This window comes from Python bivittatus, unplaced genomic scaffold (genome assembly GCF_059951505.1).
Source record: "Python bivittatus isolate LINGU-HERP-01145 unplaced genomic scaffold, Pbiv_v1 ctg000340_np1212, whole genome shotgun sequence".
Classification (NCBI taxonomy): domain Eukaryota; kingdom Metazoa; phylum Chordata; class Lepidosauria; order Squamata; family Pythonidae; genus Python; species Python bivittatus.
This window is the reverse complement of record NW_028277056.1, coordinates 21,559,400-21,583,387: the sequence shown is the minus strand read 5'-3', so window position 1 is coordinate 21,583,387 and position 23,988 is coordinate 21,559,400. Positions and strand designations below refer to the sequence as shown.

Here is a 23,988-nt window from a genome sequence, read left to right as displayed (position 1 = left end):
AAGAGCTGAGAATCTTTCAGATTACCAGTGATGATTATTATAACCCAGCTAAATTAAAACCTTCAGGACATCTAGCTGATGATCTTGCCATGCAGGAAAAGAAAACTGGAAGCCACAAAGACAGAATTACAGTAGGAATATGGAATGTAAGAAGCATGAACATGGGAAAGTTCAACATAGTGATGTTTCACTTAACAACCACACTGTTTAGTGATGGAGTTGCTGGCCCCAATTGCGGTCGTTATCTGAGTACTACCTGTAGCAAAGGAACTCACAGTCAAGAAATATGCTACAGCCTAGCACTTGGTAAGGTAGTAATAAAGTCCTTGGAAAAGATGTTCAGATACCATGGTATGTCTATACCGACAAATATCAGAATTGTACAGGCAATAGCTTCCCTTGTGACACTCTAGGAACATGAAAACTGAAATCTGAAAAAGCAGGACAGAAACAGTATTGACACTTTTGAACTCTGGTGTTGAAGAAGACTCTTAAGAATACCATGGATAGCCAATAAAATAAACAAATCAATCATAGAACAAATCAACCCAGCTTTTCACTTGAGGTACAAATGACCAGGCTCAAATTATCATATTTTGGACATATTACGTAAAGACCCAGCTCCTCTGAGAAGTCCAATAAAGGTGGAAGGAAAGAGAAGAAGAGGACAACTACAACAAGGTGGATAGAATCAATAAGTATGGCGGACACACCATTGGGAGACCTGAAGGGCCAGGCTGGGGACAGATCATCCTGGAGAAGGTCTCTCTATGTGGTTGCTAAGGGCCCTAAGACTTTCTGTTTCTCATCAGGGGAACTCAGGCTGGTTCTAAAGCTATTTCTTTATCTGAGCATATGAAGTTCCCATTATGTTGATGTTTATTATTCAGTACAAATATTGATGTTCCAAATGTATTAGCAGTTGTATGAGAGCAGTTTTTTCCCTTGTAAAAATTACAATAAATGAGAATAAGAAGGAAAAACCCATACTCTGCTATGTCAGATTTATCCATTCCAAATTACAATACCTGTATGAAGTAAGAATATTCAGTGGAGGTGGCTTGTCACTCTGATTATAAATATCAGCTATAGGGTTCGGAATGCTGCTCTTTGAAACAACCTGTTGATCCTGTATTGTAGAACTTTTGAACGCTTTCTTCATATTAATATCTTGCAATGAGACTGTTAACAAAAAGAAAGGAGAGACACATATAGACTAGAGTAGCTATTTACAATATCCAAATGAAATGACTGAATAAAAGTGATTAAGAGGAAGAAGGAATGACTACAACTGATTATCTCATTTCTATATATATGCATTGTGTGCTGCACACCTTAGACAAGATTGTGAACGAAGCACAATCTGTTCTAATTAAGACAATAGAGTTATTCAGATTTGTTGCTTATCAACCTTTATTTATTACTTATATTGCTTATATGTTTATATTCTATATTCTTTTATACATATATTCCTATCAGTATTATTTTTTCCTTTCTCTTTGAAAATTCTTGTAAAAACAAATTAAAAAAAGAAAAAGACAATATAGAGTAATTTTGTTAGTCTCACTGATTTTGATATCGTATATCAAAAACTAATAACTAGTGTTCTATTTCTTAAAGCAATGTATTTCATAGGTATATTCAAAACAGGACAGCTGACTTCTTTAATATTAGTTTCACTTTTTTCCTAGTAATACTTCCTTATTAACATTCAACAATGTTAATTAAACATCCATTATTCATCAGAAATAGTGTTTTTTCCCATTAAAGTATAAGCATTCTAGCAAAATGTTGAATGTGGATTGGCAATACGGCCTAAATGGCTATTCCATTTCTATGATTCTGGTCAACTTAATACTTTACAGTAAACAGACTTGTTTCATCTGTGAGATTCCTCCCTGCTAAAATCTAGTTAAAAGAATATTAGGACACATCCAGGAGGTAGTGGGAGAAGATTATCAGTTGTGCCATGGAGTGGTGTTAAGCCAACTCTGAATGATTCTCCTCAAGCAATATGACAGGGACATTGCAAAAAGAGGAACAGTTTGTCAAAAAGTATGAAGAGATTTCATTTAATTAATTAATTTGCTGCTCCTTTCCCACATATGCACATGGGTCTTTTTTCGAAGCAGATACTTTTTTTTAGAGATAAGATCACTTATACCATAAAAAGTAACAATTGCTGTACAATTAATTATGCCTTTTTGTCAATATCACTTTTGGCACAATACTTGCATGCAACTGCCTACCTTCTTCCACAGTTGAATCCAGCTGAGTAACTTTGACAGACAGACGGTCAATTCTGTCTTGAAGGGAATTTGCCCTGATGTAGAAGTTGTTGGCTTCGTTAAACAACTCACCAAATACGTCTTCAGCATGTTTGCCTATAGAGAAAAAAACAGGATTCTGTTCTCCAATATACAAATACATGTTTTTATTTATTATTTATTTACAAATATTTTAAATGCTACTTTACCAGAGCCTGTGACATTCTGACATTTCTGCTGAATATTATAAGAATTCTTCAAAATATTACTGTTTTTACTGTAGCCCTGATGGCTTTTTGCAAACTGTTCTATATAGAATGATCAATTATCCTTCAACATGACTGATGATTACTCCTTAAAGATACAGTCAAACTTCCACAGAACATTGCACTTTATAACCTCTCAGCGTGGCCAGGTCAGCTTCAAGTCCCCAGATTGGCATGAAGAAGCAAACAGCTACGGAGCAAGAATAGATAAACCCAATAAAAAATCCTTACATTCTTCCTGCTTTTCCTAGCCTCACCACAGCTACAAAACTAGGCATTTTAAAAAATGGAATGGGGTACCACAGCACATGAAGTTAGGGCACATTGGAATCCATCCCACCTCCTTTGCCCCTTTTCACAGCACGTGTGTTTGGTGTGCTACCCCCAAACTTAAGATAAACTTGAAATATGTTTCATGTTCCTCAATTTTCTATATAAAAATAAGAAGAAAAAAGAATAGTTAAAAAAAAATACTCCGAGACTTACTTAAGCTACTTAGCTGACGTATGATAGCAGCAAGAGTACTATTGGTTACACATTCTAATTCACTAGTAATTCCTTCAGGTAGAGTTCCTTGGCAAAGGTGCCGAGGTTCAATGTTCCTTTTGATTAATGGCATGTTTCAGTATCTATAAAAAGAAAGGACAAAACATTATTTTCATCCTCCCCCAATATAAAAGCAAGTTTCTAGTGCAGTCTAGGATGAGAAACAGGCCTTTGGTGCACAGAGAAAGTGAAAGTGCATTTTGGCTACTTGTCTCAGGAAGATCAGCCAGAAAAAGCAACTTGAGATTTACTGGAATGCCCTTTCTCTCAAATAAGCACACTGACCTTGCTATAGTTTAGGCATATACTGAAAACATTCCTATTCTTCTTACCATTTGAGAGCCCAAATATTGCTGGCAGGTTAATAACCACCACTGTTATAATTTTGTATTTTATTGTATTCAGGTGTACTTTTAATACTGTGAATTGCATGTCAGGAAACATATAAGTATATTTAATTAAACAATCTTATGAAACTTGCTATATAGCCTTCTTCCTTAATACTGAAAAGGAATTAATAGCATTCTTTCTCTGAATCGTCTGTGGATTTGCAAGTATTCAATTCAATATCATATCCCAGAACAAAGACATTTTTGTAGGAAGCCTCTAAAAAGAGAGCTGAATAAACCAGTTCATCAAAAAGATGATTAAAACTTCCTAACGTATCTCTGTCTTGACATTTTAGATCAGACCAAGTTGTGATCAAACTACTCAAGAGGTTTAGAAAACTAGAGCCCAAACCTACTTCTAATGTTTCCAACATCTGTAGTGAGAAAGAAGTGTAAATGGCAAGAAGACAATCAGCAGCTGACTTTAGAACATTCTGTACTGAACAGGGAATGACAGCGTCACAATAAAATCTGAGGCAGGAAAGGGAAAAAAAATCCTTCTGTACTGATTCAAGAGGAAGAAGAAAATAATAAACAGAATTATAGTAATAATAGTACCAATTGTTAGGTTACCAAGTACTGATCTTCTGTTACTACTAGGTCCTAGATAAGTAGGCAACCTGGTACTCACAACAGATCTTAGAGTATAATCCCTATCACCCCAAACCACAGTTGTGTGAGGCTCCACAGACCCAACAAAAAATAACTGCAGGTGAATGACTACCTACACAAATGGTGCCATTTCCAGGTCTGAGTTATCTGGACTGCTGGCAGAAGATGGGTTGCACCATACCAGGACTAGTAGAAATGTGCTGATTTTGATTTAGGTGTGCTTTAAATTGGGTCCCGCGGTTTTGGAGATGAAACCCCATAAGTAAAAACCTCAGATTAACAGATTGCAATTTTGGGCATATCATGCTAAGAGAAAGATCATCAGAGAAAGATATCATGCTTGGCTTATGGTTTCTTTAAGGTTGAAAGAAACCATAAAAGACGTTGACCAGCTATGTGATGCAGTGATACAATAACAACCATGGATGCAATGATTAGTCACCTCACTGAACAACCCAGTTCAGGACAACTATCCACAGGGTCACTATGACAGGACAGCAGCTAGTAACAGAACAGTTTTCTGTTCTGAAGAAAAAGTGGAGATGTTGCTACAATAGGACCTGTTATTCCACTATACAAAAATTAAGAAAGAACATTGGCTCAAAGTTCATGCCCTTTATTATCTTTTCACTTACTCAGAGTATGAGAAATATGGAAGATGAGATGGCACTCTTAGCATGGGAACATAAAAATGATTTCATGAGTATAATGGAAACTTGGTGAGATAAGTCCCATGACCAGAATATGCCAAATGAAGTAGAGGGGTGCAATGTTCATTTCTAAAGTAGGCAAAGATGCTTCAGTGAGAACATCCTCATTGTGCAGTTCTCATACAGTCAGTGAAAAAGAGTAATAGCAAATTTGACCACTGCAAAACAGGCTTCCCATGTAAAATAGAAGCCAGGCAGACTTTATTTAAATAAAAGGGCAATGAAGGGGTATGAATAGCATTTCTTTATATGGGGCTTGCTTTTAAAATACCTCAGGCACTGTAATCCTTTTGTGATGATTTGCTCTCTTTTCTTCAATTAAGATTAATTATCATAAATTTTTGGATTCTTGTGACCTTGCCTAACTGATTCCAGCCTTGCCTGTTAAGTAAAGCCTGACAGCAGCTTCTTAAAGAAGTCTGCGGTGAAAGGTCTCTGCAACAAAGTCATGCTTTTCCTTGTCTTGTAAGTTAGGCTTCTGAGTTGGCTCAGGAAAATGTATGTTAGAGTTAAGGAGGATTAAGGAAGCTGTAACAGAATGCCTCTAAACTCCAATGATTTTTTTTTTCCTGGAGCTCACATGGCCAGAAAAAAGGAACAACTCCTTATGGGACTACCAACAGGTAATGTGAGGTTAGCCATATTGGATGTGAAGCACATTTGCCCCCTTTGGATCTGAATACTGCACGCTTCTCAGCTGAACTTGTTCAAAGAAAGAGAAGCAATAGAAAGGAAGGAGGAATTACACTGTTAACATATTCACTCCTACTCAGAAATCCAAGTGAATGAACTGAATTCTATAGAGTGCATCTAGATTATAACAGATGGAAAAACAAATAGAAAACAGTAACATTGTTGTTGTTTATTATTAAGAAAAAAAATAGGATGACACTTTCCAAAAGCAAGACACATATCTTTCAAAGAAGCATAAAGCAGTAGAAATGGGAGACTTCGGTTATTTCAACTCTGCCAAGGAAATTCCCGATTTGCTTTGCTGACAAATTTCTTTCAGAAGGGGAAGGAAGGCACAAAGGGATCAGCTATACCTGATACAATACTGACCAATCCAAAAGGGAACTTGAGGAAGTGGCAGCAGCAGGAACATTAGAGAGAAATGACCACGTAATCTGGTATTTTTGATAAAAGGGAAACAAAAGGGGAGTGTAAAAGTCCAGCAGATACCTTGGATTTCAAAACAGCAGACTTTACAATGCAAAATTCAAAACCATAGATTAAGAGAAATGGATGGAAAGTACCAAAATAAAATTTAATGGACCCAAATGCATTGGCTTAGAAAGAGACATATCTGCCTTCCTAATAGTAGTTGTGAGAAAGACTGTTGAATAGGGATTGAGTACAATTATATAGAAGTAGCAAGAAAGCTCTTAAACTCCCCTCAGCTGGCTAGAACCAGGCTTATACTTCTCAGACATAGAGTATGGCACAACTAGCACAGATTTTTTTTTATTGTTTACTAGGATTGAAGGCACTTCAAATTATTATTTTTCCATTTAAGGCTTTTGCAAACACCTTTCAAAAATAAACTAATTAAACTAGAATTTAAATGCTGCTTTACCCTTTTCATAATCTGCACAAGAATGTCATTTCCAGCCTACCCAAACCAAAGCAATCTTGGGCTGCATCAACAGAAGTATAATGTCAAGATCACAGGAGGTGATAGTTCTGCTCTATGCTGCCCTGGTTAGACCTCACTTGGAATAGTGTGTCCAGTTTTCATCACCACAATAAAAGAAGGATGCTGAGGAACTGGAGAGAGTGCAAAGAAGGGCAACAAAGATGATGAAGAAGTTGGAGGCTAAGTCCTATGACGAATGGCTGAAAGAACTGGGTATATTTAGCCTAAGGAAGAGAAGACTAAGGAGATACATGATAGCAGTCTTCCAATACTTGAAAGTTTGTCACAGGGAAGAGAGTGTACAGTAGTCCTCACTTAACAACATAATTGGGACCAGAATTTCCACTGCTAAACAATGCAGTCATAAAGTCTCTGTTGTCATTAAGTGAGGATCACAGGCTTCCTGACAGCTTCCAAGAAGCAAAGTCAATGGGGAAGCCAGCAGGAAGTCGCAAGTCCCGGGCAGCTTGGAAGAGTGGCCAGTCCAGGGGCGTCTGCTGCCATGTGTGGGAAGGTGTGTCAGTGGCTGCTGCGACACCACGCACGCATGGGGAGGCTAGGAGTGGCTGTTCCAGGTGCAGGAGGGCACACAGATGGCCGCCATGGCACTGTGCAAGTGCGGCTGGGCAGGTATGCATGCATGACACAGTGTAGGTTCAGGGGTGCTGTGGGTGGGCATTATCGAGTATGAGATGCCCAGGATCTTGTACTCAGTAGCTGGGCTCCTCGGGAGAAAAAGCAGCGGGAATGAGAATTACTTCCCTGCCAGCTTCCCCATTACCTTTGCTTGACAAGCCGGCAGGGAAGGTGGCAAATGGTGGTCACATGACTGCGGGACGCTGAAACGGTTGTTAAGTACAAGCCAGCTGCCAAGTGCTGGGATCACAATCATGTGACTACGGGGGTGCTAGAACAGCCGGAACTTCGAGGACCGGCTGTAAGTATCACTTGTTCAGCACTGTGGTAACTTCAAATGGTTGCTGAATGAGTGGGACTACCTGTAGATTTATTCTCCATGGTGCCTGAGGGTAGGACAAGAAGCTTTAGAGAGAGAGGCCCAAACTTGAAATAAGGAGTAATTTCTGACCATGAGAGCTCTTAAGCAACAGAATAGCCCATCCCTTGGAATTATGGGTGCTCCATTACCTGAGGTTTTCAAACAAAGGCTGGACAATCATATGTCCAATCCAAAGGTAGGAAGTTGGACCGGAAAATCTCTACGGTTCCTTCCAGCCCTATGAGTCTATGTCCCAGGAAACTTTTAGCTTTTAATGTATCTCCCGCAAATCTCTGCATTATTTAGAAACCCAAATAATGTTTTTTTGTAGCAAGTAAAAGCTAATCTCAGTATGTTCATCCCAAGATTCTTCACCATGGATTTGCTGATACAGTAAATTTAAATGTTTTGTATAATTATAGGTTCAGCAGAATCCCCTCTAAGATAAACACGTTTATGTATTATTGGTTTCAATTTGGATATTACAAGTCAGATGCTTACCTTGAAGCTCTTCAAGGAATAGCTCCCATGAGCGCAACCACCTGGGAATTTTGCTTTAAGATTTGAACAAAAAAAGGGTAAGAGAAAAACGAGCTGTTTCTCTTTTGCAGCATCACCCAGACCCAGTAATACTTCAGTTCCCAAGTTAATATCTCCAAGGTACGTGAACATCCCCATACCTGTCAGGCCTAGCCCAAGGAACTCCTGGAGACAGTGTAGGTTCAATCAACAAGGTTTATTAGCTAGCGCTTATTTACAGAATCTTTTCAGACTGACCAGTAGTTCCCAGGCACAACTCTCTACTATCTTCTGGAATGTTTAGGGATGCGCCAGCTTTCTCCGCTTATCTCCAGAGCGTTGCTCTGGAGACGAGAGCACCATTTTCACCCCCCTTCCTCCATTCCAGTCCATCACAATACCTCACCAACAGAAAACTCTTGTGTGGCATTTTTATGCCTCACAGGATTGATACATGCAAATAGCTTTGTTTCAAAATAAGCCTGGAGGTGGCGGGGGGCAGAGGGGGAAGCAAAATGGAAGCATATGAAGTATATTTGTCATATTTTAATTCTTAACTACAGGAATCAGTACCAGAAATAATACATACACTATTGTATTGTATTGTATTGTATTGTATTGTATTGTATTGTATTGTATTGTATTGTATATTAGTTCAGTACTGGCTACAGTCTTTGGAAAGTAGTAGTAAATTACAACTATTTCAGAAAGTTTCCACAACAAAAAAATAATTTTAATAAGTTGCCTCCTGACATATTAGTCAGTCCAGCTAAGGAGTTTCTAGCTGCTATTCTACCAAAGACATCTCCCTTCAGACCAGCACTGGGGACAAGAAACAGAAGTGAGAGATGTTTGCAGTGAATACTTATTTGCCACAAATGTGGGGTTGGAATTTATCAGCCAAAATACTGGCTTATCTCCATTTAAATTATTTAAAGTACCTAGGAACTCATTTCACCTATATACAAAGCAATTGTCCACATCTCTCTTAATTCCTTAACAAACAAGATTTTTTTTCCCTTGGGGCTTTAATGCTTTATCTTTATTGCCAAATGTAGCAAAGTTTTGCTTATTGCATTTCCTCACGTTCACTCTTTGCCTATCATTCCCCTTTGCTTTTTTAGATTTAAAGTGTTGGTTTTCAATTGTGAGATCCTTACGGTGATATCTAAACTCCACTTATCAAGTTCTACAAAATACCATCCACATGAGAAAAAAAAAAAAATTCACAGCTCTGACCTTGCAGCAAAACTACTCCTTATCCATCAGGGACTGATAATATAGCAAGTAATTCTGCTACCTCTTAGTCAATAGCACAATCACAATGGCTTGTAATAAGGAATGGGAGATACAATACAATTACAAACTCTGAGAGGATGCTCCCTGCTCCCTTTTGTATGAATCACTGCTATGAGTATGTCTCCTCTCTATCAGAAGGTGTGCCTGATCACTCACTGTTCCAAAATCAAAATAATCAGCTCCTTTGAAAACAGGCTATCCTCCTACTAATAATTCTAAAAGCCAACATTTGCAGATGAGTGGGAAACATTGCTCCAATTTTTAATTCGGTGTTTTGGAAAATAATGCAGTAATCACCACTGATATTCTGAATTCAAAACATCACTCAGGATCAGAAATTTGTGTATACGGGAAGATAGATTGGTTGCAACCAGTGCCCTTGCACCACCACACAAAACTGGGTATAACCTTGCAGGCAGGCATTTGAAGTACTAGGATAGTAAGCACTGTTACACAATAATTAAAATTCTAAAATTAAAAAAAGGAGAAAAGTCAAGTCTACATAATGTTTCATATGAAAATAGATCCAGTGAGATCTGACTATCTACCTTTATTTGTAGTTATGGTAAAAAAACAACAGCAGCAAATTAAAACATTAGAGATATGCAAGAGAAACAAGAACACTATGGGTAAAAACAAAACAAAGAGACTACCCCACTCCCATTTTAAATAGTATAAATGGCCTCCTGGACTCTTCAGTAATTGTTTTGTACAGGCTTTAGATTTTATGTAATTGTATATTTATTTATTGCTTTAATGAGTTGTGAGCCGCCCAGAGTCCCCCATTAGGGGGAGATGGGCGGGGATAAATTTAATAAATAAAATAAAATAAAATAAAATAAAATAAATAAAAGGGTTGACAACTGAAACACACACTGATGAAGGATAACATTGACCCTCAAAATAGTAATTCTCTTATCCTGATCTGAGAACAAAAAAAATTACAAGCAGATTTTTCATGTTCTCTGGCCCCTTTGTTTGAACTGAAAGTATGTGAATAATCCAGATTTCTCCATACAAGTGACAATCCAAGAGACCATACCAATGGCCTCAGTTGCTTGGACCCATAGGGCTGACACTATTTGAGGTGAGGAATTTTTCAGAACCTGCCTGAATGAGGGCATGACATCAAGCCAAGCTAAAGGCTCTTGAAATAGGATTAGATAGAATATATGGTACTCCTTTGGGTTCAAAGAAGACACGATGTTGTGCAGTTCATCTGTAGAGACAGAGATGGCTCTGCAGTCCCAGTCTGGAAGTGCAGAGTCTAGCACTATGGGAGCACTGGAAGTCCATTGTTGTAGTAACTGTGGGTGTTATTCTGTGATGCCTCTCACAGTTTTCTATGTTTTTGGTGGTGCTTGTCTTCAAAGTTGGTGGAGGCTTCATAGTTCACCTTGGCTAGATGTTACAATGGCATAGGGTTTCCTTCACAGCATCTTTGTATCCCTTGCACGGTCGACTTGAGATCTCTTCCCAGACTCCAGAACACTATAGAACAACTGGAAAGGCATATAGTGGTCATCCATTCTGATGACGTGCACCACCCACAGCATCTGGGCTCTGATAATCATGGACTCAAAGCTGGTGGACTCCGTGCAATCCAAGACCTCCAGACTGGAGTCACAGTCTTGCCAACAAATGTCAAGGATGGAGTAGAGAGCATGTACAGGAAATTTCTCCAGTTATCTGGTGTGCCTTTGGTGCAGACCCCAGGACTCACATCCATATAAGAGAGAAGGGATAACCACAGCTCTGTAGATTTCAGCTTTGTGGAGATATGGAAGTTGTGCTGATTGAGCACTCTACACAGCTGCCCCAGTGTCTGACTGGCCTTGCTGATCCTGGAGTCAATTTCTTTGCCAAAGATGCATCACTCGAGATGATGCTTCCCAAGTATTTGAAGCTGCTTACATTTGTCAGCTGGGTATCATCAACAGTGATTTTTGATTGTACAGGATTGCTATTTGGTATGGGCTGGTAAAGTACTTCAGTCTTGTTCAGGCTGATTCTCAGACTGAAGAGCATAGCAGAATCTGAGAATTTGTTCAGCATCAACTGTAGATCACTGTATTTGTGTGCCAGGAGTACACAAGTCAACAAAGAGGATTTCCTGGATGAATGCATGAAGGCATTTCTCCATGCGTTCAAGTGGCGAAGCTCTAAGTGGGAGCCATCCAACTGGTACCTGATGTATACTCCCTCATTCAGACCCTGGACAGCACGTGACAACATGCAAGCAAAGAACAGATTGGACAGGACTGGAGATAGCACACAACCGTGTTTTATCCCATTGGAAATGGCAAATGCACCTGATGTATCACTGTCCTGTCATTCCATCGTGGAGTAGCTGAATCAACTTCACGAATTTCTCTGTGCATCCATAACATCTCAGGATGATCCAGAGCGCCTCCCTGTTTAACAGTGTCAAACGCCTTTGTCAGGTCAATGAAGACAGAGTAAAGAGGCTTGTTCTGTTTGATGCACTTTTCCTGGACTTGTGTAATGGAAGGCCTGAGCAGGGAAGATACTGGAATGGAGGATCAAGGTTATCAGGAGGGAGGGGAAACATTCCAGAGCAAGTGCTTTCTCAGCCCACAGCAAGAGCGTGGGAAGAGGATGAGGCTAGCCCCTCCCTAGGGTCTCACGGGGTATATCCACTAGTTGCTTTACCATAGGTTTAGTCTGGCAAGATTCTATTAAGTGTAAGCTAATAAAGGAACTGTATTGGACTGGATTGCCTCATTGTTGTTCTTGGACTGAACCTGACAACTTGCCTCATGGCAAATATCATGTCTGCTGTACTCTGTTCTGGCCAAAAGCCACACTGCACCTCTGGGACAGTGCACACTGTACTGTCTTCCTTTCCAAGACAGTGACAAGTCTGTTGAGAAGAATAAAGGCAAACATCTTGCCTGTAATGGACATCAGTAAGATACCCCTGTAGTTTCTGCAGTCTGATTTGCTTCTCTCATTTTCGTAGAGAGCTGCAAGGAGGGCACCACGGAATTTGTCAGGCATCTCCTCTGTGAACCAAATGTCTTCCAATAAAACATGTCTTCCTGTAAGGCATTTAGGTCTAGTGCTTTGTAGATCTCAGCAGGAATGCCATCCTGTCCTGTCGCTTGATTTGAGTTCATCTGTGAGATCGCTTTCTTGATCTCATCAGTAGAGGGAGGCAGGTCTAGAGCATCCAAGACTGGCAGCTGAGGAGTCTGTTCTAAGACATCAGGATCAACTGTGGACAGCCTATTGAGTAGGTTGGAAAAATGTTTAGCCCAGTGGTTTTTCAGTCCTTCCTGGTCTTTGATCAGGCTTGACCCATCAGATGACAGCAGGGGGGAGCATCCTGATTTAGAAGGACCATAAACTGACTTTATGGCACTGAAGAACTCTCTGGTGGCGTTCCACCTGCTCAGCCTTTCTCTGCCACCACTCATCCTGATTTAGAAGGACCATAAACTGACTTTATGGCACTGAAGAACTCTCTGCATAGCATTCCACCTGCTCAGCCTTTCTCTGCCACCACTCATCCTGCATTTCTCGCAGTTCGGTCTGTACTTTGGACTGCAGGTGCTTAAACTTGTCTTTCTTTGAGACAGATGATGAATCATTCTGCTAGTCTGCATAAGCCTTATTCTTGCCCTGGAGGGCTGCTTAAATGGTCTCATGGTTTTCATCAAACCAGTCTTAAGGCACCCAGGTTTTCAGTCCACGTACAGTTGTTGCAATCTGTGTGATGACATCTTTAAACTGTCTCTTTTCAGAACAGGTTCCTACAAGTGGTAAATTGCCGGAGAGTTTTTCATTAAGTACATTTTAGACTTGGTCTGGGTCTTGCAGTCTGCCTATGTTGAATGACTTTTTGACAGTCCTTGGTTGCTTACGATGAAAAGGGGCTATGTACAAGTTGAGACCAACTGGACCAGCCTGTGATCTGTCCAGCACTCAGCACCTCGCATGTCTCGGGTGATGGTGATGTCTTTAAGGCCGTACTGACATGCTATGACATAGTCAAGTAGGTGCCAGTGTTTGGACCTGGGTTGCATCCAGGTAGTTTTGTACTTGTTTGCAAGTCTGAACATCGTATTAGTGATGCACAGGTTGTGCTCGGCACAGTTGCTCAAAAACAGCAGGCCATTGCTATTTAGTTTTCCCACCCCATGTCTCCCAAGGACTCCATCCCAGTTGTCACTGTCTATCCCCACACTACCATTGAATTCACCCAGAGTGACAAATTTGTCATTGGTGAGGGTTGTTTGAATAATCTGGCCCAGATCCTCGTAGAAACCTTCCTTGTCTTCATCTGGACTCATGAAAGTTTGTGCATAGGTGCTAACAATGGTGATATACTAGGACTTCCTGAGAGGAAAGCGTAACTTCATAATGCCTTCATTTCTTCTAGTGGGTAGAGGTGTTCTTCAGCAGAGCAGTTTTGATTGCAAAACCTATTCCGCGAGTCCTGTTGTCAGTCTGTGGTTTCCTTTTCCAAAAGAATGCATATCCATTTGCTGCTTCCTGTAATGAACCCTTGTCTGCCAGCCTGGTCTCACTGAGTTCAGCAATGTCAATGTTATAATGGCAAAGTGTGGAGGCTACAAGTGCTGTTCATCTTTCAGGCCTTGACACCTTGTCTCCTTCCAGCAAGGTGCAGACACTCCAGGCACCAAAAATGAGTTTTCTTTGATTTGGTTTTCTTGATGCTCAACCACTAAGGAGATGATCTGCCAGCCATGGTTAGCTAGCCAGTGATGTGGGGCTGACAATGTTTAGGGTACCTTTTCTAAGCCTTCCCTCATGTGAGGGAATGTATGTATTTGGAATAAGACCCTTCTCTTCCAGTAAGAAACTTTTCAATATGAGTGCCAAGCTGGGGTCTCTGACACTCGGTGTCTCTCTTCCATTGTTTAAAAAACACTTTGCCTCTATCCTTAACAAAATCATTGGGTTAAAAAAAAAATTGCCGCAATTAAAATCCTATTTTAAAGATTTCCACCAAAAAGTATTAAATCTGTCTTGAAGAACACCAAGATTAATTTAAACCAGCAATTAAAATGGCACGTTAATACTCAGGCCTTAATTGTAAACATGCCTGAAATATCACACTTCATACAAAACAAGACATTGCAGAAAGCATCTCTCAGAAATTCAGACTAAAATCTTTCCAGGGAGTATTAATATTTATCAGTCCAGATTTGCGAGGAGTCTTAAAACTTTTAGGACTCCTGAAGTATAATTGCCCTTCTCCCAAAGTAGGTAAAGCAAGATGCAAAACAAAACAAGAATTGCTAATGCATTCCTTTGGCTCTTTTCTTGATCATATTCATTTGGGAAAACATGTAATTGGAAAAGTTGCTGCTATTGTACTATTTGGCTATTGTATCTTAAACTTTATTTATTCATTCATTTCATTTTGAGGTCAGTGGGAATTATTTAGTTACAGGTACAATAACAGCCTCAGGGTCTAAGTTGCTAACTTCTGCTATAAGGAGCCTTTATGTGAAATTTAATATTTAATATAATGTGCCCCTAAACACCAGTTGGTGCAAAGAGCCTATACCATTGGCTTATGCAGAAGTTGGCCATATAACTTCTGCCAGTCTTAAAGTTGCCCCAGGTCATCATCTGAGGGATTTAAAAAAGACAACAAGTAGGATACCCAATGAGCAGATTTGTGCCAGATGCTCTGTCAAATCTTCTTTAGCTGCTGGAAATGCCATAGGAAAGGAACCAAAATGATCAAGAAGCTGGAGCAAATCTACAATGTAAAGTGTTATGACAGAAGTATGAAAATGATGGATGATGTGGAGAAATGAAACATATTTCTGCCCTCTCTTTTACTACTAGAACCTGAAGATAAAAGGGTGTGTTTTTTTTTAAAGAGGGGATTACAGCAGTTGGTAACTTGACAGAATGCAAGTGAAGTACGAATTGGCCATTTTCTCACAAGGAAGGAAGCCTAATATAGAGAGGTGGCAGGTTTAAAAGATGAGAGAGTTGGTGACCAATTGGATAGAACATAAAGCAGGAAAAGAAAAAGAGATATCCAGTAGATATAAAACAAAAGAAAAGAGAAGCACTGGTAGCCCTTGTAATAAATTAAACAATCATTCTGTAAATAAGCATGGAGGAACAATGGAAATTACTCTTTACAAGATTTTGTGAGTGTCACCTGCTTAAGTGGTTTGGTTTTAAAAAGATTAGCCAAACGATAGAATATCTTCTGTAAAAATATAAGAATCCAGAAGAATATATGGAATATCTTCTATAAAGATGTCAAGGGCATCTGAGGACTATCTTTGGGGTCAGAGGCACAGGCTCGGAATATAAGTTGATAAAGAATCCCAGCAAACAAAAGTTATTGCCCTCAACTCCTATATTCCCACAGGCATCTAATCATTTGTTGTGGGAAACAGGACCTTTGACAAGACGTTTTAATGCATTAGGGTCTTTTTATTCATATACCATCCTATTACTGAATTATGATTATTCAATAGCAACTTTGGACATGTTATGTGAAGACCTAACTCTCTAGAGAAGGCTCTAATGCTTGGAAAGGTGGGAGGAAAGGGAAGAAGAGGACAACCAAAAGCAAACTGGATGGACTGAGTTACAGTAGTGATGGGTGCACCACTGAAAGACCTGAAATTCCAGGTTAGGGACAGATCATCATGGAGAAATTCTATCTACTATATGTGGTCACTAAAAGTTGACAATGACTTGATGGCACATAATCAATCAATCAAAATTCAAGTGATTGCTAGGAAATTATTAAGAAAAACTAACAGCAAAATAAAACCTCATACTCTTCCCATACCAAATTTTTACAAGAGACATGAAGAAAAACAGTGGCAGAGATAGAACAGGGGAATAGGAAGAAAGTAGTGAAAACAAAATTGCAAACTGTTGATCCTCAAGGAACATGGTTCTCAGCAAACAAAATAAGGCAATAGTATTCAGGAAAAACAAAGTAGTCTTTCATATTTCAAAGTTTATATCTAGAAGACAGATACAAAATATATATTTGAAGACTAAGTTGTGTCATAATAGTTTAAGCTTGCAAAGTAACTTTTCAACTGATCGTGGAATTCTATACTGTATTTCAAAGAGAAAACTTTCTCTATTGCAATAATTACAATAGACAATGTGAATATTAAACTACACTACTGTTTTCAAAGATTCACTGACCTTCTAAGAATGATTTTTAGTTACATTAAATATGTAAGCAACTGAATGATCTCAAGAGGAGCTAAGTATGAATAACCTTTTGCATATTCTTCAATCAAATCATAACTATATGAAAGCATGCTAGAAATCTACAAGAATTTTCAGTCAAACCACAAAACTTTAGTGAACTCACACACAGACAATCATTTTGGCACATGACTACATTTTTTTTTTTTTTACAGAAGATGATGTTTGACTGGGGAATATAATGGGGATTGGAGGTAGAAATAACCACAATAAAGTGAAATAGAGATAACTCAACCGCTAATGCACTGAAGCTGCAAATCCTGATATAGAATCAATATTGTCAACTCCCAGGAGAAACAAGGCGTATTTTGGTTTACTGAGAGTAAGTAGCAAGCTTGTGGAGAAGACATACGCACATGCCTGTAATTCCTTTTCCAAGCTTTATTCTTACAGAATATCACTGGCAAGAATTTATTAAGAAGAAAGGGTTCAGATTACATGAATTCCATTAACTGACGTATTTCCCGACATATATCCTCAACAATTATAGTGGAGTCTTCCTCATTTTCTTATTGCCTTTTTATGATCTGGCAAACTGATGGGTCTCTTCACTGATAATGAAGGAGCTTGCAGACGGCTGTTTATAAAACTATATCCTGAATACTTACCAGTTTGGAACCATTACACTTAACTGTCTCAAACAATTATCAACTGTTCTCCAACCTACCATTTTTAGGCAAGGGTGCTGAGAAAGCGATTAGTCTACAACCACAGACCTTCTTTGTTGAGACAGATTATTTGGATCCCTTCCAGTCAGGATTCAGGTGTGGAATAAAAACATGTGGATGATCTGTGACAGTACCTGATGAGGAATGGTACACTCTACCTTTCTGTTAATTCTCAGTGGCATTCCATATCATCAATGATGGCTTCCTAATGGGCCACCAGCAAGGATTGGAGACATTGTCCTGCAGTGGTTCTACTTCTTTCTGGTGTCGTGGGGAGGGAAGCCCTTGGATATTGTAAAGTGATATACTTCAGGGCTTAGCCTTCTCCCTCTCAGATCAGGCTGCTGGGAAAGGTTATCCATTGTTTTGGAATTAGAATATGCCTTTTTCCTTTCTTGTCAAGTTATATCTTCCCTCTATCTCATTTGGATCCAGTTTTTCCCCAGCCTTTCTCTTTCCTTCCTAATGCAACCATCTCTTCATCTCATCTCATCCCATCTCCATCCTGCTTTCTTTTCTTCTTTCTTCATGTTTATGTTAGGAGAGAGGAATGTGTGTTCGTATGTTTTTGTGTGTCAGTGTGGTTTGCAGTTGTGAGAGAGAATGGCTGATATATGTACATGAGTAACTATTATTAATGGTGTATCTTATTGGCATTAATTTTAATTAAATCAATTAATTAATTCAATTAATACACATCCATTTTTTGTCATGCTCTTGCCATTTTGGGGGAGGTTGTGAATTCTGGCTGGTATACATACAATACGTCAAATACACTCATTTATTTATGGAGAAAAATCTGTAGGATTGTTTTCAGCTGAGATTAATAGGCCAGACTAACAAGATTGGGGAGTTGCGCACTGGACAGGATTTTTGTATTTATAATTGCTTTCTGTTTATTTTTTCTTTTAGCAAGGATCATCTTAAATGCCTTTTTTGTAAATACAGTGCTTCCTATTACTAAAGAGAAATAATTAAGCAAAAACTAACAATAGCAACTATGTAATACAACATATTGTTCATAAGTACCTTCTGTAATTGCCACTACACTGTGCAATCAATAATACAGAGCTAAACTGTTCAATTTGGGAATAACAAGAGGCATTAAAGTGTCAAAAGTTAAGATAATTTACTAGCCATGACTGAGGAAGTATCAGGATATTTGTATTGGCAGACTATAAATATATAGGTCTCATTCTTCTATGATGAAAAAAAAACCAAAATTAAAGAAGCAACATTTTGAGAACTAAAGCATTATATTTCTGTGACTGAGTTAAATATGAAGGCAACTTGTGAAAATTAAGTAAGTTACTTTTGGTTCCTTTTTCTGCTGTTAATGATAGACTTGGGATGTGTGTAACTCATATTAACAGAACAGATAACCAAACACATACAGAAAGCAGTACTGAAAAGGCTGATCTGTATGCAATCCGTGATTAAGACAAATTGTGAAGCTCACATGTAGCCAAATATGCACAAAGGCTATTCAGCAGCGTGAACAAATTGTCCAAGTACTTTCAGATTAGTTATGTAAAAGACCAAACAGTATAACCCAAACAGCTTTGAACATAAGCTTCTCCCAAATTAAGAGAAGGCACCTGTCAATTATATTTATCTGATATCAATAATGTACAATACACATGCACAAATGAAATGAATTTTTTCACAAACATTCTTCATGGTTTCTAAACAAATTTGTTAGCACCCATTTCAGCTGAATATAAAAATAAAATGCTTTAAATAATATGAAGTAGTATTCTTGATATTTTTGATTAGAAGAGCTTCTGGGTGAGGTCATGAAGCTGCTGGGTGAGATCCTCAGCCAGTTTAGGTTTGCTATCATCAATATACTTGGGGAGTTCCCTGACAAACAGGTGGGTGAATCTGCTGAAGGCCTAGTTTGCTGCTGGTATCATGAGGCAACTGGGGCTTATGACAAAATCACCCTGATTAGCTTCTCCCTGTAGGCCAATCCCAGAGGGTTCCTTGGCTACCTAGAGCTTTCAGGAGATAAAGCAATGGAAGCAAAACCTAGAGGGTCAGTGGATCAATAAGTTAATATGAACAGAAGTATGTGCCCATGTTCAGGCTTACTCTGTGGAAGTAGGAGGAAAACACTGGTTGCTTCTCCTCGTATTATGTCAGTGAGTTGTTGTCAAGCGGCCACGTTTCAGGTGGTTAATTTCCTGTCCAAAAAACCCAAAGAGCCCTGCCCAGTCAGGATGATCAATTAGTACATCATTTCACTGACAAAACTGCTCTGATTTGTTGAAGTCCTGATTCATCATGGGCAGAGTCCAAGGTGATGACTAGGACATCATCTTGTTTGGTTACCTGGAATTCCTTTTGGCATGTGACCTCTGAAGAAATGGATAACATGCTCTCTAGGACATCCTCTACCACCAGTGGGTTAGATCCCTGCTCCTCCTGGCTTCTTCATGCAGAGAGAGAGGCGTCATTTCCTGGATCTGAGAGACTATCATCCCCTCACTGCAGGATGGGATGCTACCAGCCATCTCAAAGGAAGCTTTGGTACACAGACCTCCTCCTTAAGAGACAGTCTCTGAATTTGGAGATACTGGAAAACTGGTCTCCTACCATCACTTTTGGTTGTTGAGATGGTGTAGGGAGACAACTACAGAGCACTCTAGAGGAAATGGATTATATGGATCCTATAACATCATGGTTCAGGATTGGAGATGGAATGGAGATGGCACTGGTTGCACTAATAGATGAGCTTTGTTGGGAGCTGGATGGAGAAATATGTCCATCCCATTCCTTTTAGACTTCTCCATGCCCTTCAGTATCATTAATCTTGATATCCTTCTGGACCCTCTGCAAGAGTTGGGACACTGTGTGGCAGTAGTTCTGTTCCTTCCTTAGAAGATGGTTCCAGTCAGTAGTGATAGGGCAGGAGAAATCTGAAACAATGTATACTTCCTGTAGGATGCCATAGAGATCAGTTTTCTCCTATTTAAAATTTACATAAAGCCACTGGGAGAGGTCATCTGGAAGCTTGGGGTCAGTATCAACAATATATTGATGATATCCAACTTTACATTGCTACCCTGGGCCAAACTAGCGATATTGCTGAAGTCCTGCTCCAATGTCTGGAGGCTGTGAAAATCTAGATAGGAAAGAACAGTTTTAAATTGAATCCTAGCAAGAGAAGAGTTACTGTTTGTCCATCAGAGTTCTCTGCTCCAGCAGTGTCTCCTGATAGGGTGGCACTATCCCTGAAGGAGCAGGCCCACAACATTTGGACTCATAGCTCTTGCTAAAGTGGCAGATGGAGGCCACATCCAGATGGGTCTTTCCCCACCTTTGATGGTGCCCCAGTTGTGACCCTCTCTGGGGTGGGACAATTTTGCTACAGTACCTCATGCACTTGTCATCATCCGTTTAGAATACTGTAACATCCTCTACATGGAGCTGCCTTTGAAGGTCACTTGGAGGTTGCAGTTGGTTCAGTCTGCTGGTGAGAGCACGTTACACCAATGTTGAGGGCCAGACACTAGTTATCAATAGGCTTCTGGGTGCAATTGAAAGTGCTAATAAGTCCTACATGGCTTGGTGCTTAATCATCTAGAAGAATGCTTCTCCCATTGGAATCAGCCTGACCAGTTTAATGTTCCCAGGAGAAACTACCAGTGGTGTCTCACTTTAGGGAAGTAAGGGGGACCAAGGCTCAGCCACACTGCTTGTTGATAACTGAGCCTTCTAGTGAACATCTAGGTCACTCCTACCCTGCCTTCCAGAAGCTTCAGGAATGCAACTGGGCCTTGATTGGACTGAGTAATTTGGTTTGGTTTATTTTATTGTATGTTTTCTTTGGTTTGATCTTTTATTTCTGTACTTTTATTGCATATTGTCTATTGTGTATTCTATCTTGTAAAGCACTGAGAATCCTTAGGGATTTGGTGGTCTATAAACGTGATAAACAAATTCTTCTAATGCCACAGGAGCCATGTGAAAAGATAGCAGATACAGGTCATGGAAGGCAGATTTTGTTTTAAAGGCCTGGATTCACTTAGTAAGCTTGGCAACCAATTATGAAGTTAAACATTCACATCCATCTACATCTTTCAAATGGAAGGAAGCATCTCTATAATATTCAGGTGAAAGTGTAGCATTTCCTGGATGTCCTGAAGCACCCTGATATTCTCACTCCCCAGCTTGAATCTACTTTTCCTTGAAAGCACATAAAGACAATAAAATATGCTAAATTTTTTCCCTATATCAAGGCTTCTAGAGATAATGTTGAAAATGCCCATCCATCTATAGCACTCCTGAGCTGGATCATCCATCATTCTGTGAGGTCAGCTATTAATGTCACTTTCAAGTATGATTTATGCTTCTGCTACTAATCAGCAAGAACATCCATTTTGCAGTTTTTATTATATGTTAATTTGATGCTGGTGTATTTAAAAATACATCATCAAGATTCTAACTACAGAAGACATGGCTAATCTACATGGAATGCTCAAAGTCCCAAAGGTGTATTTATGCCATTAGTTGTATTTTAACTGTAGAAACATGCAGCTACTTTAGGGGCATGTACATATATTTAGCAGTCAGTCACTGCCTAGAATGTTTGAAACAACTGTGAGGCAGCCACTATAGGTAAGTGATGAAATTCTAGTGATTCAGTGCTGACCAGAAGACAAGATAATGGCTCAATTCTGACATCATAATTTTGGATTGAACTATCATTGCTTGGAATCCAAACTAAGATAAAAACAATCTGCTTTCATTTTCCACCCACTCAGCAATTTCATTCATGATTTCCTCTGTATATTCCTCTACTTTTCTACGTTCTTTGGGTGAAAAAGAATGATTATTAATTTGATTTGTTAATTTAGGCATCACTTGAAATCAGCTTCCACAAATGAGGAGTTACAAACAATTTTATGCTTTCCAGTTGTGATCTGCCATCTTATACAAAAGACAGTTTATCAGTTCTGACACTATACCAACCTATGGTTAAGGTTCCCTAATGCTGATCTGGCATCATGTCTAAATTAAACCAGAAATGCTAATCAGAATAGAGCATTCTGTTTTCAATAATAGCTGTAGAGAGAAGGCACTGTGATTGCCCAGCCCATAGTCATGGATATGTAAAGTACTTATAATTACTGACACTATATACAATTTTGTTCTGGAATAACTAGAATTCCATTAAAGCAAAATATCTGTTACTAAGCAATTTAGAGTGTTGATTGTTATACTAATACTCTTTTTTCACAGTGCTTTAGTTTTTCATCAGTATTCATTCCTAGTTTAGATCTTTAACATTTTATAATTGAAACATACATCTAATATAATTTATTTACTTTAGCACTTGGCAACTACCTTTCTCATTCCAAAACAGAGAGTGCCTAACTAAAGATACCATCACCTCATCCATTAAATAAGCATTACAAGGAATTACTGTACAAAGAAATAAAAAATATCAGAAGTATGTGTGTTTTGTTTACAGCTTAGGGTAGGCGATGGAGAGAAATCTAGTTTTGAGAATTTAGATTCCCCTTCTTCTAAGCAGCTATCAACATTTTTTCTGATAAAATTAACTTTTCCTTGAAACTTAATCCTGCACAGTAAAATGCTTTCATGCTTTTTAAAACCTCAAACACATTAAATAAACAAGTACAGATTACCTACTTTCAGTACTAGAGATTTACAAGCTGGAGAAGTTTAGCCGAGAGTATTTGCCTGGTTCACCCAAAGTTTTTGTAGAACAGAGCTCCAGGCTGGGGTTTGGGACTGCAAAGAAGACAGTATAAAGAAAATGCTAATTTCTCCCTGTGAAACGTTGTTCCAGAACGGAGACGCAGCCTGCGTACCGGGTCACAAAAGCCCTTGGGGGTCTTGAATGTATGGGAAAGTGAGGCCACTGGGGGGTGGGGCGGAGTCTCTCCCCGTCTCGCCCCCCTTCCTTCCCATCGCAGCACTTTGTCTGAAAGCGCGGAGAGTCACAACTCACTTTCCGCGAGTTACAGCACACCCTTTATGCACCGGATCATAAGATCAGCAGCAAAGCACCGGTCGGCCGAGCAGAAGGTCGATGACGCCAATGCCTCATCCTCCGCCCGCAAGAAGGGGCTCCGACGAGCGCTTAATCTCTCGTGAGGCGCGATGCGTGTTTAAATTTGCGAACGGCTGCAGGAAACAGGAATCGAGGACCCCTCGCTTCCTCCCTGGGCGGGAGGGGCCAAATAACCGCAGACACCCGCCCGTCTCAACTCTCCGCCATCCCAAACTCACAGAAAGCGATTACGGGGAGGGAGCGCAGACACCCGCCGCTTCGAATTAAAAGCCTCTACCGCCACCTCGCCTCTCTACCCTTCTCCTTCCCAGGAATCACTGTTAGCGGAGAGGAGGGGGCATGTATTCCCAAAATGGGATTCGGTGAGGGAGCGTGCTTGCTCCCCTCCGCCTTCTCCTCTCCCCCCCCCCCGAGACCCCCGGGCTTACCTCGCACCACATTCCATCCGCCTCAGCGGTCCGCCGCGCGCATGCACAATCGCGCGCAGCTGCTAGCCGAGCTCGCAGCCAGCCTGTCCTTGGCGAGGATTATGTTAGTAGAAAGCTGCTCGGCTGGGCTCGCGAGCTAGGCTTTCCCCTCCCCCTCTCGAGTGTGGCCCCGCCCCAAAGGAGGTGGGCGCAAATTAAAAATAATAACAACAATAATACTACGGTCGGGACGGCTGGGTGGGGATTAGGCTCTGTGTCCGAGCAACAGAACTGATTGGCATTAGCAGTAACCAGTGAGGGAGCAGCGAGAAAATCTTTCCTTGGGGGATTTCAGGAATAATAATAATAAAG

At 39.8% G+C, this 23,988-nt stretch overlaps 1 protein-coding gene across 3 annotated transcripts in view; it reads right to left on the bottom strand.

Annotated features, from left to right (window-relative positions):
- WASF3 (WASP family member 3) overlaps positions 1 to 23,777 on the bottom strand; it is a 36,818-nt gene extending 13,041 nt beyond the window's left edge. For 2 of the 3 annotated variants that reach the window (XM_025169531.2, XM_025169530.2), the window contains exons 1-4: positions 23,638 to 23,777; positions 3,020 to 3,162; positions 2,250 to 2,384; positions 1,029 to 1,182 (exon numbers count right to left, since the gene is read on the bottom strand). In XM_025169531.2, coding sequence (XP_025025299.1) covers positions 1,029 to 1,182; positions 2,250 to 2,384; positions 3,020 to 3,152 — 422 coding nt within the window. In that variant the 5' untranslated portion in view covers positions 3,153 to 3,162; positions 23,638 to 23,777. Of the gene's footprint in view, positions 1 to 1,028; positions 1,183 to 2,249; positions 2,385 to 3,019; positions 3,163 to 22,824; positions 23,553 to 23,637 lie in introns of those variants that run through there. The other variant, XM_088140686.1, reaches the window with a different exon arrangement.
- Positions 23,778 to 23,988: the final 211 nt, after the last annotated feature.